Here is a 15,092-nt window from a genome sequence, read left to right as displayed (position 1 = left end):
AAAAAATAAATATCAAAAATACAAGGGACAATGTGAATATAACAAAGATTTAAATATAAAAAATTAAAATTAATTATTAGCGTGCCCCCTGTAATTAACATTTAGGGGTTTGGTCATTATGGGATGCCACTGGCTTCCTGCGATTGATTGCAGACACACAGAATTTAGCTACATTTAATGTAGTCTTGGGATTCTTGTCCTCTAGCAGTAGTTTTAAACTATGGTATTCCGATTCTTTCCTGGACTTTTGCACAACAGGTGTAATAAAAGTCAAACGTATATCCTCATAAAGACGACAACGTAATAGTACATGTGAAGCAGTTTCAACTTCCAACGAGCCACAAGGGCAGACCCGTGCTGTATATGGTTTACCCTCAAATCTGACCTGAAATCATAGAATTGTAGAGTTGGAAAGTACCCAGAGGATTGTCTAGTTCACCCCCCTGCAATGCAGGTCTCACAGGGCAAATTCAGGTTGAAAAAATTGTTGTTTGGGAGCTCTGGTGCAACAGACCCACAGATTGCCAAAGACTGGACTTTCTGCAGTAAGGAAAGTGACAGGGAAATACACTGTAGAGCATTTGCCCTGATGCAACATAATCTAACCTACCCACAAACAAATTGTAAAAAAAAAAAAGGGACGCGGGTGGTGCTGTGGGTTAAACCACAGAGCCTAGGACTTTGCCAATCAGAAGGTCGGCGGTTCAAATCCCCGTGACGGGGTGAGCTCCCGTTGCTCGGTCCCTGCTCCTGCCAACCTAGCAGTTCGAAAGCACGTGCAAGTAGATAAATAGGTACCACTCCGGCGGGAAGGTAAACGGCGTTTCCGTGCACTGCTCTGGTTCGCCAGAAGTGGCTTAGTCATGCTGGTCACATGACCCGGAAGCTGTATGCCGGCTCCCTCGGCCAATAAAGCGAGATGAGCGCCGCAACCCCAGAGTCGGCCACGACTGGACCTAATGGTCAGGGGTCCCTTTACCTTATGCATTCAATAGCAAATGTCATCTCCCTGCAAACAAATTGGGTTGAATCTTCAGTAAACATTGTTGCCTGGAAGCACCTTTGATGTCTCTGTTTTAGCGCAATGGTAGCTCTGCCACTTGACATGCCAAATCCTCTGCAGACCTGTCAGTCTGGAAGAGCTCTTGGCACAGGCAATAGCTGTGGAAGCCTCCCCAGGCATAATCAATACATAAAGAACTCCCATCAGCAATGGGAGTGGGCAGTTGGGAAAGTAGAAAGTTTCCTTACGAAAATGCCGTATTCTTTTGCAGGTTTGAGATTGAGGGCACTTTTAGACTGTCGCTGTTTTTGAGGGGGATTCAGGCAATAGCTGTGGAAGCCTCCCCAGGCATAATCAATACATAAAGAACACAGCTGGTTTGTTTGGAGGGGCTCTCTCTTGCCTTCTGCCCGAGTTCAGGTGCTTCCAAAAGAGAGTATGGGAAAAGGAACAGGGTCCATCTTGAGCCCAAGACCACAGACTAAGAATCCTAGCCTGAAAGGAAAAAGCAGGGTAGACCATATTTAATATCTCACTGGATGACTTAAACTGATGACTTGCATACGAGTGACTGGGCCATTGTAGACCAACCACCGCAGACAAGTCCTTGCATCACTTCAAACTCTTGTCTTTTTCAGTAGACTACATTCACACAATCTGCTGCCTGCCATAAAATATTCACAAATAAACCATGGAGAAATCCAAATTCATACGTTAATCTGTCACTCTGTCCACAGATTCACAGATTTCCTATGTGCTTTGCATATTTCTCATTGGTGGAATGTTTGATGCAGTGGTTTTTTTCTAAGAAAAATAATGATTCGGGGTACTCTCATTTTCCTACTCATATTGAAATACTGCTCCTCAATGAGGCCAGACTTAGATTCACAAAATCTGCGTACCCCTGCATCCCCCCAGAGAAAAGCACTAGATGTACAGTGGTACCTCGGGTTACATATGCTTCAGGTTACAGACTCCGCTAACCAGAAACAGTACCTCGGGTTAATAACTTTGCTTCAGGATGAGAACAGAAATCGTGCTCCGGTGGCGCAGTGGCAGCAGGAGGCCTCATTAGCTAAAGTGGTGCTTCAGGTTGAGAACAGTTTCATGTTAAGAACAGACCTCCAGAACGAATTAAGTTCTTAACCCGAGGTACCACTGTATTCGGAACACTGAGAAATGCTTTCTTTATTTGTATTTTATATTATTAGAGCTTTTTATTGCCCGTTTTAAAGTTGATTGTAATATAATTTAGTTAACCCATTGGTAGAAGTGTGTGTGTGTGTGTGTGTGTGTGTGTGTTTAGAAAGGAATAATATTGTTGGTTGCATTCCTTTCTGTGTTTGATTTTCACCATAGGCTACTGCAGTTGTGTCAGCGGACGATGGCTTTGCCTTTGGGAAGAGGAATGTTCACTCTGTTCTCGTATCATCCAGTTCCAACAGAACCGTTGCCTATTCCCAAATTAAACCTGACAGGTGTGTTCCTGCAATATTTAGCACAATAACCTGATTTACCTGCGAGCTCACACACAGAGAGAGCACTGCCTGCTCTACAATGCTACCATTGTAGCATTAAATCCACCACACTCCTCTTGATTAGGCAGTGGGGGAATCTGAAGGAGGGAAGGAAATTTAGGGATGATTTGAGTCACAACAGGAACAAAAATTAGTAGCTCTTATAGCACGTTTGTTAGGGACGTGGGTGGTGCTGTGGGTTAAACCACAGAGCCTAGGACTGGCCAATCAGAAGGTCGGCAGTTCGAATCCCCGCGACGAGGTGAGCTCCCGTTGCTCGGTCCCTGCTCCTGCCAACCTAGCAGTTTGAAAGCACGTCAAAGCGCAAGTAGATAAATAGGTACCGCTCTGGCGGGAAGGTAAACGGCGTTTCCGTGCGCTGCTCTGGTTCGTCAGAAGCAGCTTAGTCATGCTGGCCACATGACCCGGAAGCTGTACGCCAGCTCCCTTGGCCAGTAAAGCGAGATGAGTGCTGCAACCCCAGAGTCGGCCACAACTGGACCTAATGGTCAGGGGTCCCCTTACCTTTACCTTATAGGAAGTTTGTTCCTCAAAGGAGGGTTCATCGGGTTACTGGCTGTGATGGCTATGCTCTGCCTCCATGGTCAGAAGCAGCAATTGAACCAGGCCACTGTCATAATAATAAAGAATAATAATAATTTTATTATTTATACCCCACCCATCTGGCTGGGTTTCCCCAGCCACTCTGGGCGGCTTACAGCATATATAAAACACAAGTCAGTTTGATGTTTGTTGATAACTATAGTTTACTGTGACGCCAAAGCAGCTAACTATGCTCAGCCCTCCCAAGCAGAAAGGGGTTTTCTTCTACGGTTCTGATTCACATGCAGTTGGTCGTTCTGCACTCTGTAGGCCGGGCTCCTCCTAGGAATACTACAGTGGACCTCAACAGTGGGAACATAGATGTGCCTCCGAACATGGCTTGCTGGGCCAACTTCCACAATGGCGTTGCTGCTGGGCTGAAGATCGCGCCTGCTTCTCAAATAGATTCTGCGTGGATTGTCTACAACAAACCCAAAAATGCCGAACTAGCCAATGAATATGCGGGATTCCTCATGGCCCTGGGTTTGAACGGCCACCTCACAAAGCTCGCCACACTCAACATTCATGACTACTTGACAAAGGTGAGATGCTTGACCCAAAGGCAAAGGGAGGAGGATGTCAGGATTTTTGCATTTCTGACTATAGTCAGGTGGTCATGCCAAACCATGGTTTCTGCTAATCCTAGTTTAGTACCCAGACATACAGGCAACCACAGTTCAAGCCTGCTTGTCTGCCTTTGTTTTCTGCTTGCCCAGCAGTTCTGCCTCCAGAGGTAAACCAGCAACTGTAACCGTCATTACTGCATTGCAGCAAACCATGGTTTTATCAACAATCGCTTTGCACTGGTGAAAAGCTTTTCTCCTTGTGCAAGGCAAGGCACCAGATCTTTGCCAATTCCTCCCTCACCGCTGCAGTTCCCCACATCCCTAAAAAAAATTAGTCATGGGGGGCAAGGAAGGGCCCCCTCCAAACAGTATGTGTTTGTTGTTTGTGTGTGGTGTATGTTAAAATAAATGAATCATAGAATCATAGAATTGGAAGAGACCACAAGGGCCATCGAGTCCAACCCCCTGCCAAGCAGGAAACAGAATATAATTTTAAAAGAATATAATTTTTAAAAGAATATAATTTTTATTAAATTTTCTGTTTTACAATTTAGAATATTCATTTATAAAATATCAGTGACTTCCCTTCTTCTCTTTCCATAGTTCATTTTACATAGCATAAATCCCTGCATATTTTATATAAACTAAACCATTCCATTATTACTTCCGTCAAAACTTACCGGGTATTTACACTGTTGAATTCCTCTTAATGCTGCCCACGTTTCCAAGTGTACACAATTTCCCCCCATATAGTCAGAAAACATTTCCCAATCTTCTTTAAATGAATGTTCTTCTTGTTCTCTTATTCTATATGTTAGGTCCGCAAGCTGTGCATATTCCATCAGTTTAGGTTGCCATTCTTCTTTGGGACCTCGCTCGTTTTCCATTTTTGGGCTAACGAAACATGGGCCGCCTTAGCGGCATACGCAAATAGCCTTTTTCCCCATCTGAATTAACCCCATCAAAAATAACTCTGGTGGTGTGTTTTTTTTGGAAAGGTGCTTTTAAACATTTTTCCCAATTCATTATAAATTATTTCCCAATACTCTTTTACCCTTTTACAGGTCCATCACATATGAAAGAAGGTACCCTTGTCCTCATTGCATCTCCAGCACTTACCGTATTTTTCGCTCTATAAGACGCACCTTTTTCCTCCTAAAAAGTAAGGGGAAATGTGTGTGCATCTTACAGAGCGAATGCAGGCTGTGCAGTTATCGCTGAAATCAGAAGAGCAAGAGGGATCGGTGCGCAGCAATCCCTCTTGCTCTTCTGGCTTCAGGGATAGCCACGCAAAGCCTCTTGAGCGCAACGGGAGCGCTCCTCCCTCTTCGTTCAAGAGGCTTTGCATAGCTTTCTTGTTTCTTGTTTTCCTCCTCTAAAAACTAGGTGCGTCTTGTGGTCGGGTGCATCTTATAGAGCGGAAAAATATGGTATTTGATTAAGATGTAAAATAAAATAATCTTGAAACATGGCCTCAGGCTTTTCGGTTTGGGGTGCAGCTCATGAATGTGTGTTTGTGCATTTCCATTCAAAAAAGGCACCTGATGGATGTGTTTGTTTCTCCTGGCAGGGCCACGAAATGACGAGCATCGGGCTGCTGCTTGGGGTCTCCGCCGCCAAGCTGGGCACCATGGACATGTCCATCACTCGCCTGCTCAGCATCCACATCCCTGCTCTTCTGCCGCCCACTTCCACCGAACTGGATGTGCCTCACAATGTACAAGTGGCAGCCGTGATAGGGATTGGCTTGGTGTACCAAGGCACGGCTCACAGGCACACGGCCGAGGTTCTGCTGTCGGAAATAGGTAAAGCTCCAGGAGAGGAAATCTCTTGGGGCGGCATCCGGGTCACGAATGTTTTGCGCAGGTAGCCGACGCAGGTGCCCTCCAGATTTTACTGGACTTGCATCCACATCCCTGACCCCTGGCTATGCTGGCTAAAGCTAAGTTGTAGTCTACAACATCTGGAGCGAGCGCTGTGTGGGCTTCCCTTTGCGAATGATTTCATGGAGACCTCCTTGCAGTTGTGCGAATGGATAGATTTAACTTTTGCTGCCGCAGGCTAAAATCTTTAAGGAAGCTGTCCGAATTGGCCCCTGATTTATCCCTGATAATATGATATTGGAGGGACGTGGGTGGGTTAAACCACAGAGCCTAGGGCTTGCTGATCAGAAGGTTGGCGGTTCGAATCCCCGCGACGGGGTGAGCTCCCGTTGCTCAGTCCCTGCTCCTGCCAACCTAGCAGTTCGAAAGCACCTCAAAGTGCAAGTAGATAAATAGGTACCACTCCTAAAGGTAAGTAAACGGCGTTTCCGTGCTCTGCTCTGGTTCGCCAGAAGCGGCTTAGTCCTCCTGGCCACATGACCCGGAAGCTGTACGCCGCCTCCCTTGGCCAATAAAGCAAGATGAACGCCGCAACCCCAGAGTCGGTCGCGACTGGACCTAATGGTCAGGGGTCCCTTTACCTTTATCTTTTAAGCTTTTCAGTACTAAAATTCAGGTTAATATTTAATTGAGTAACAATCAACTATTTTCTTTCTTTCTTTCTTTCTTTCTTTCTTTCTTTCTTTCTTTCTTTCTTTCTTTCTTTCTTTCTTTCTTTCTTTCTTTCTTTCTTTCTAGTTTTGACTTACTCTTGTTGTTGTTTTAAATTTAAGGGCGCCCCCCAGGCCCTGAAATGGAGTATTGCACCGACAGAGAGTCCTATTCGCTAGCTGCTGGCTTAGCTTTGGGCATGGTTTGCCTCGGGGTAAGTGTAGCTCTCTCTTTTGGGGAACGTGTGAGTGAGATAGAGAGAGAGAGAGATGCTGGACTGTTTGCTAGATTTTCATCCGAATGCAGCACCTGTTTGTTCGCTGAGTGTGCTTCAGGCACCTTGGGCCGCAAACACGTTTGTAGAACAGGATAGGGCTTGGCCCAGTATACCTGAAGGAGCATCTCCACCCCCATCGTTCTGCCCGGACACTGAGTTCCAGCGCCGAGGGCCTTCTGGCGGCTCCCTCACTGCGAGAAGCAAAGCTACAGGGAACCAGGCAGAGGGCCTTCTCGGCAGTGGCACCTGCCCTGTGGAACACCCTCCCATCAGATGTCAAAGAGAACAACAACTACCTGACATTCAGAAAACATCTGAAGGCAGCCCTTTTTTAATGTGTGACATTTTAATGTATTTTTAATCTTTTTTGGAAGCCGCTCAGAGTGGCTGGGGAAACCCAGCCAGATGGGCGGGGTACAAATAAATTATTATTGTTGTTGTTGTTATTTAACCCTTTGCTCTCCATCCCTCCTGCAGCACGGCAGCAACTTGATAGGCATGTCGGACCTCAACGTGCCTGAGCAGCTTTACCAGTATATGGTTGGCGGCCACCGGCGTTTTCAAGCTGGAATGCACCGTGAAAAGCACAAGTCTCCAAGCTACCAGATTAAGGTGCACACTTCAGTTTTCTTAAACCATGCCTTATTCCAAGTCGGACTGTTGGTCCATCTAGCTCCCTGTTTTCTTCACCGGCTGGCAGCATCTTCCCAAGGTTTCAGGTAGGGGGTCTTTCTCAGCCCTGCCTGAAGATGCCAGGGGCTGATGCTCTGAAACTGAGCTCTGCCCTTTGAGTACTGCAAGGATCAGCAGCTTCTCCCCTTCATCCTTTTGTAAGGAATAGGTTGGTTCGTTTCTTCGCACCTTTCTTCAAGGGACCTCAGAGCTGTTAGTTTCTGTTTGCCGCTGAGCAGCTGCTTAGAGTCACAAGGCTCTGTTTACATTCCAGAGACATTCCAGGCTGTTGGAAGTCTCGCGGGAGGCGGGAGATGGGATGTGACGTTAGTGGTTTCCTGCTCCTTTGTTGTTCAGTTGCTCTCTGCTTTCATAGAGAGAGGATGTATTTTTCTTTGCTGTCTGCGTAGCGAGAAATAAAACTCTTTAGCCATGTAGCCATAAATCTCATCACTTCCGCATTCTGCTGGAAACTCTGCTGAATGGGGGAACATGTCTTGGAGCCGTATCAGAGGCTCAGGCCATTAATTAACGTCGGAAGATGAGCTTTATCAGCTTGGCCGAGTGGAGATTCCGACAAGAGCACCATCAGTGGAGTTCCAAGACCGTCTCTCATCTCAGTTACTGGTTAGGCTCAGCCCTACTTTTCTTGGGGGGCAGGAGTCCATCAGACCACCTTCAGAGGTTTCCCTTGACCCACCTCCTGCACAAAGCAAAGTTGTGTTGCTTTGAGATCTTTTACAGGAAGCCATTTGTAAGTGGAACGAAAGTAAATAAATATAAAAGTGGAACATGCGACATCGTTCTCTAGCATTCAGGCTGATTTATCTCCCTGCTTTTATTCTTTACAGGAAGGAGACACTATAAATGTGGACGTGACGTGCCCAGGCGCGACTCTGGCGCTAGCGATGATCTACCTAAAGACTAACAACAGGTACTGGGTTTGGAATCATGCTTTAAGTGTAAGAGACGTAAGCTTTTAGAATCACAGGACTTCATGCTTAAGGGTACGTGCAACTCATCACAATGCAGGCAGTCCCCGGAATGTGATGGAGGAACACCCAATAAATGCAAGGAAGCTTTGCAGTTCGGTCTGAGCATTTGGAATTGTGCCTCTGCAACTTACTGAAATGTGTGAAGATTGTAGCAGGAGGGCGGCTGAGCTGAAAGATTAGAGGAAGTTAGAAAAGCAGCAAGCAAACTCAGCCATTCAAGATGTGCTCTACTGAAGCAAGTCTTCATGCTTCCCTAAGCAAGCCATTGTAATTCAGAACTCTTTCATTTTACCTTTTCACTTACATTTTGCTAGGTCCATTGCTGACTGGCTTCGAGCTCCGGATACCATGTATTTGTTGGACTTCGTGAAACCAGAATTTCTGTTATTAAGGGTATGTTCATATTTTGGGGTCGTCTTTTGTTTTTTTGCTCTTCTGCAATGCCCTTTCCTCAAAACGGAATTTCCTTATTTATTGAGTTTTTTTAAAAAAAGAAGGTTTATATGCCACTGAATCAACAAAAGCTTCTAAGTAATTTACCTTTTATTGGGTTTACTTTATGCAAATCTGTTAAAATAAATTGTATGAATTACTTTTGCATGTTTCAGTCTGGGCGCATGCTGGTTGCCGTTCCTGCTTAGGCCATTCATCTTTTTAAGAAAACACACACACACACACACACACACACGACAGTGCTCTCCATCCTGTCCCAGTTTTAGAGTCACTTTGCATAAGAGAAAGTTTGTACGTGCAAGGCCAAATGTAGCCAGCAGACATGCAATATTCAGCAAAGCCAAAACACCTGTGTGCTCATCGGTTGGCAATGTAAGCTTGAGTTGCACTTGAATCTGTCCGCTAAATTGCTTGTTGTGTAAAAAAGTATATTCTTGGGCGATTTTCAGCAGCAAAAAAGGAAGCTCAGAAATGCTACTCAGAAAGTTAAACAAGATGCTCTTGTTCAAATTACAGTGGTCCCTCAGGTTAAGAACTTAATTCGTTCTGGAGGTCCATTCTTAACCTGAAACTGTTCTTAACCTGAAGCACCACTTTAGCTAATGGGGCCTCCCGCTGCCGCTGTGACGCCACCGTGCAATTTCTGTTCTCATCCTGAAGCAAAGTTCTTAACCCAAGGTACTATTTCTGGGTTAGCGGAGTCTGTAACCTGAAGCGTCTGTAACCTGAAGCATCTGTAACCCGAGGTACCACTGTATTAGGCTTTGAGTCAAAGGCTACTTTGCAGTTGATCTGATCCCCTTGGCTCATGGCATTACTTGTTTGTTTATTGCATTTTTATCCCACCTTTCCTCCAAAGAGCTCAAGGTGGTTCTCTTCCTGCCCGTTATATACTCACAACAACCCTGTGAGGTAGGTTAGGCTGCGAGACCGTGGCTGGCCCAAGGTCACCCAGTGAGCTTTGTGGCCGTGCGGGGATTTGAACCCTGATCTAACACTCTAGCCGCAGACTATGAAAGCCAGTGTCTGGTTGTGTAATGGTTCACAAATCGTTCAAACCGAGTTCGCAAAATAGAATTCTTGTGTAGATTATTGCACCCGTGCTGAGAAAGAGGGTTTGTGTTTTCTCCGACAGTCTTAAGAATTGCAGGGTGCTTTTGGGTTCTGAGCTTGAAACCGAAGTGCCTGTAACTTCCTGATCAACTCTAATTGATTCCTTAGGAATTCTTACACAATTGCCGTTTCTGAGCTCATCACAACTCGCTTTCCTTTACCCTGTTCTGATCCTCTTCTTTCTTTGTTTGCAGACGCTCGCTCGGTGCTTGATTTTGTGGGATGACATTCTGCCCAGTTCTAAGTGGATCGACAGCAACGTGCCACAAGTGAGTAGCACTCCTCCAACTAAACTGTTACACGAAGCCAGCGGTTCAGGGAATTTCTACCCTCGGGGAACCCTGTACACATCAACAGGTCTGGAGGAGGGTGCCTTGTTCATCTGCTTCATGCCACCTGTTTCAGAGGACCACGAGTTTTCTAGTGCACACAGTGGCCGAGTTTTCACCATAATGCCTCTGTCTTAATAAACCAGGATATGCACAAGTTGCTTGCAGGTATCTGCAGTTCCTTTGCAACCATTTCACTCTGCCCAGTAAAGAAGCTTAGCTTTAAAAGAGGATTCGACAGATCAATGGAGGATAAGACTATGAATGGCTACTAGCTTCAAATGGCTATGCCCTGTCTCCACAGTCAGAGGCAGAAATGCTTCTTAACCTGAAGCACCACTTTAGCTAATGGGGCCTCCTGCTGCCGCTGCGCCGCCACTGTGCGATTTCTGTTCTCATCCCGAAGCAAAGTTCTTAACCCAAGGTACTATTTCTGGAATATTTCCAATGCTGGAAACCACAGGAGGGTCTTCTTGTGGGTTTCATAGGCATCGGCCACTGCGAAAATAGGATTCCACACTAGATGGCCTGGTCCACTAGGCTCTTCCTATGTTCTTAAACCAGGATTCAGAAGATAATTTCACCTTTTCTGCTCCTTGCTAAAGAGTAATAAACTAAAGAAAATGCATTTGATGCTTCTGGCAGGCAGGCCTGCAAAACTGCCCAAGTTTTCTGGTTTCCTTCATTTTTCCCTTGGGTTCTACACTTTGTGGCTAGAGACATGCATGCAGTCGACATGTTATTTCACATAAACAAGACAAACCACAAATTCTGAGCATGCTGACTTGAGAACAAGCTCCATTCATGGAAGTCAATTCCAGCTAACCATGTGTAGAAGTGAGCTGTAACTTGCATTATAAAAGAAGACATGCAATACTTACAGATTGTATCTTTAATGGAAGAATAGGTTACTGGAGTCCTCTTGTTTTCAGGCACCCAAAATTAAAATCTTGCAGCTGGGTTCTGACTTTAAAAAGTAAAGTGTATCACGAAGCTACAGAAAGCTTTGCACAAACAGCAATAACACTCTGCATCCGCTGGCTTGTTTTTAACAGATTGTGAGGGAGAACAGCGTGTCCCTTCATGCGACTGAAATGCCTTCTTCCGAAGACCTGAATTTGGAGACTCTGGCGTAAGTAATCAAATGGGACCGATTCCTACTTCCTGTAGTCCTTGGGCAGGTATAGCAAAGGACAAACTCAGGGACCCTAGACGTATTATGTCAGTGGGTGTGGGAGGTTCTGTAGCATGACAGCTCCTTGTGCTGTGGGGGGTATTGTTGGGTTATTGTTTTTATTTTATTTTATATATTGTGATCTTTTTTGTGAACTGCCCTGAGACCTCCGGAAAAAGGGCGGTATATAAATTCAATAAACAAATTAAAAATATGTGGAGTTAGACCCCTTGATCCACATGAGCCAGAGAGGCAGCGGATCTTGTACAGCTGGCATGCGGGGAAACTTCTTCCCTGCGTGACTGCCGAGCTGCTCAGCCAAGTCCGGTTCCCCTCTGGGGAAGGTTTCCTCGCGAGCTGGAGGTGCAGCAGGGCTTTGCTGAGACTCCCGGCTAACTGCTGACGTGTGGAAAAGCACAACAGCCCTGCTGCTTTCCCATGCGTGCGGGAATTGCACACGCATAAATGCCTGTACAGTGGACGCTTGGGTTGCGAACGTGATCCGTGCGGGATGCACGTTTGCAACTGGCAGCAGTGCTCCTGTGCACGCGTGGGTTGCAATTCGGCACTTCTGTGCATGTGCAAAGCACGATTTAGCACTTCTGCACATGCGCGACTGCCCAAACCCAGAAATAACCCGTTCAGTACATCCGGGTTTCAGTGGTCCGTAACCCGAAAAAACGCCACCTGAAGCGTCTGTAACCCAAGGTATGACTGTACTGGAAATGTATTGCAATCACGCACCCTTAGAGATGACCGTGTGCAGGCATCTCCTTCTGCTTGTTGAGCGTTTGGAAGTTAATAGAAATGGGCTGAATAAGTGGCTTTGCCAGTCTTCCTTTTTTCCTTCCATCCATCTAGTCCCAAAGCCCCAGGGTTTGGTTGCATTTTTGCACTGTATTAGCAATATGAGAACAAACTCTTGAAAATATATAAACCAGGTTGTATCAAGGTTACTGTCCCAACCCAAGCCTCTTTCCTGCAGGACCATCCCACAGCATCTCTGTAATGTTTATTATTAATATTAATATTAATAATAATAATAATAATATAAAAATTATAAATTTTATTTATACCCCACCCTCCCCAGCCAAGGCCGGGCTCAGGGCAGCTAACAACCAATAATAAAAACAAGTTGTTTGAAATACAGCTTAAAAACAAGATTATAATACAACATTAAAACATTAAAATGCAGCCTCATCACAGGAGGAGAAAGGGAAAAAAGAAAGAGGGGGAGGGAATCAAACTGATTCTAAGCCAAAGGCCAGGAGGAACAACTCTGTCTTACAGGCCCTGCGGAAAGAAATCAGATCCCGCAGGGCCCTGGTCTCATGAGACAGAGCATTCCACCAGGCCAGAGCCAGTGTTGAGAAGGCCTGGGACCTCTAGGGTGTTGTTATTTTTGGACCTTAAGGTCCTCCGTGGGGCATACCGGGAGAGGCGGTCCCGTAGGCACGAGGGTCCTAGGCCGTGAAGCGCTTTAAAAGTCAAAACCAACACCTTAAATCTGACCCTGTACTCCACCGGGAGCCAGTGCAGCTTGAAAAGCACTGGGTGAATATGCTCCCACGGCAGAGACCCCGTGAGGAGCCTCGCTGCAGCATTCTGCACCCACTGGAGTTTCTGGGACAGCTTCAAGGGCAGCCCCGCGTAGAGCAAATTACAGTAGCCAAGCCTGGAGGTGACCATCGCATGGATCACTGTGGCCAGATCGGGGCAGGAAAGGTAAAGGTCCACAGCCACATGGCCATGGCCAGTTGCTTGGAAGCCCTGATTTATTGTTTTGAAGTTCCACGTGCTTGACCACTCCCGTGTGGTTTTGGACCCCTGAACATTACAGCTGAGTCATGAGATAAATTCACAGCAAAGCGTGCATAGCAACAGCGTCCTGAATGAGCAAAGGCTTATTTGCGAGCATTCCTATGACAGGTCAGTTCACTCCTCCAGTGCTTTTTAGGAGAATTCATCTTTCCTGTTGCAGAAGTAGCTCAATTGCATGATATTTTTTTTAACCAGAGAGGAAGTGGAAGCCAGTGTAATTTGATATAATCTTTTAACTTTATATGAAGACACACCTCATGCCAAACATTTCTTTTTAGGCAGGCTCATGTCTACATCATCGCTGGGGCCTGTTTGTCTTTGGGTTTTCGATTTGCCGGTTCAGAAAACCTAGCTGCCTTTAATTGCTTGGTAAGTGCATCAGTAGCTGGTCAGGATTTGTTATCATAGACTTGCAGGGATGAGTCGTGGGTTCAAACCCCATGTTGGGCAAAAGATTCATTTCAGGGGGTTGGACTAGATGACCATTGTGGCCCCTTCCCTGCTCTATGATTCTATAGTGTAACGTAATCTCAGGGAAATATGCAAGTCCAGGGCACTTAATTTATGCCTCCCCAAACCCCCACTTTCCATCTGTTCTGTGTCTGTGAATTTCAAGGCCAAGCTGTGACTGCCGGATCCCTGTGAAAGCTTGATATTGATACATGCTAAACCAGGAGTAGGAAACCTGCGACTCTCCAGATGTTTTTGTACAATGACTCCCAGCATCCCTGATCAATAAGCTCCCTGCTGAACAGAGCTAGAGGCAATTGGAGTCCCAACAGCTTCTAGGGAAGGGGACACAGGTTCCCCACCCGTAACCTAAAAGAAGAAAAGGGTTGGGGAATGATGTTTCTGTCAGGAGCTCGGCCTACACTCAAGTAGGACCCTGGCAGAGACACATGCCCGACTGGCATGTTCCCTCCCTCCTAGTCAATCGTTCGGGAGCTTCAAAAGCTTTGTTCTGCCCGAACATCACAGTGACCGATGCCAACCGACACTGGCACACTTAGGGATCCACAGAGTCTTCGCGGTTTGCGTAACAGACCTCAGCAACTCAGCATTTTGGCTAATCTACTTTATTTACATATAAACACACACGGAGCACTGCAACATGGCTCCCTCTCGCTTTAGCATCAGACAGTAAAGAGAAAGAACAAAGGACAATAGTCCCACTTCATGGAACACAGTAAAACAAACATCCTGTCTCCGTCACTTCCCACTCTGTGGAGTCAAAACATATACCGTCATGTGATAGACAACAATCCCATGACTGCAATCATGGAGCAGGAATTTAACAGTTTCTTCCAACCCTTCCATACTACGTTGCTTGAGCCATGTGGATGGTTTTACCATAATGATGAATGACATTTCAGCATCTCATGCCTGGGACAACTAGCTCATGCCTGCTTTCTGCTGGCACGGATCCACAAAGGGCCAGCAGCGCCAGCAGTAGCAGCAGCAGCAGCAAACTTAAAATAACCTGCAGTCTTGTTACTGCAATAATATAATGTTCAGAACATTATAGGGTGCCTGTTTGAAGAAACACGGTTTTAACGTGTTTTCTGGGAGGTTGCAAAGAGAGGCTGCAGTGTGTGTGTGTGTGTGTGTGGTTTGATGAAACTGGGGCAAAAACTGAGGAAGCCCTTCTTCTTACCTCTGTATCATAGGTTTAGAAGTGTTTGCTTCAGGGCCAGGTGGCTTTCAGGTGTCTTCTGATCTTACGAAAGAATAATGAACGATGCATATTTATGGGCGAGACTTTAGCAGGGTGGACGAGCGAGTGGTTTGCATGTCTTGAGAGTTCAGGTTCACTCCCTGCCCCCGGTTGTTTCTTGCGCTTTCCTGACATGTGCCAATTTTGCATTCCTCCATCTAGTACACATTTGCAAAAGATTTCATGAAGTGTTTGTCCTCGGCTACGGCTTCCATAGTAAGTTTCTCCAGATTCACTATTGTTAATAGCAAAATCCAAAATTTTATAATGCTGTTTTGGTTGAATATTTTTTTTTGGGGGGTGGGAGGGATCATTGGACCA

General features: G+C 45.9%; 1 protein-coding gene across 6 annotated transcripts in view; it reads left to right on the top strand.

Moving 5' to 3' along the window:
• Positions 1 to 15,092, top strand: part of ANAPC1 (anaphase promoting complex subunit 1) — a 61,940-nt gene that overhangs the window by 29,399 nt on the left and 17,449 nt on the right. For all 6 annotated transcript variants that reach the window (XM_081903633.1, XM_081903632.1, XM_081903634.1 and 3 more), the window contains exons 27-37: positions 2,363 to 2,481; positions 3,394 to 3,665; positions 5,260 to 5,494; positions 6,346 to 6,437; positions 6,978 to 7,112; positions 8,024 to 8,106; positions 8,482 to 8,560; positions 9,928 to 10,002; positions 11,118 to 11,194; positions 13,336 to 13,426; positions 14,934 to 14,987. In XM_081903633.1, the coding sequence (XP_081759759.1) occupies positions 2,363 to 2,481; positions 3,394 to 3,665; positions 5,260 to 5,494; positions 6,346 to 6,437; positions 6,978 to 7,112; positions 8,024 to 8,106; positions 8,482 to 8,560; positions 9,928 to 10,002; positions 11,118 to 11,194; positions 13,336 to 13,426; positions 14,934 to 14,987 (1,312 nt within the window). The remainder of the gene's footprint in view (positions 1 to 2,362; positions 2,482 to 3,393; positions 3,666 to 5,259; positions 5,495 to 6,345; positions 6,438 to 6,977; positions 7,113 to 8,023; positions 8,107 to 8,481; positions 8,561 to 9,927; positions 10,003 to 11,117; positions 11,195 to 13,335; positions 13,427 to 14,933; positions 14,988 to 15,092) is intronic.

This window comes from Podarcis melisellensis, assembly GCF_964234715.1.
Source record: "Podarcis melisellensis genome assembly, chromosome: 3".
In the NCBI taxonomy this organism is placed as follows: Eukaryota; Metazoa; Chordata; class Lepidosauria; order Squamata; family Lacertidae; genus Podarcis; species Podarcis melisellensis.
The sequence above is the reverse complement of the archived record's forward strand: the minus strand, read 5'-3'. Positions and strand labels throughout refer to the sequence as shown.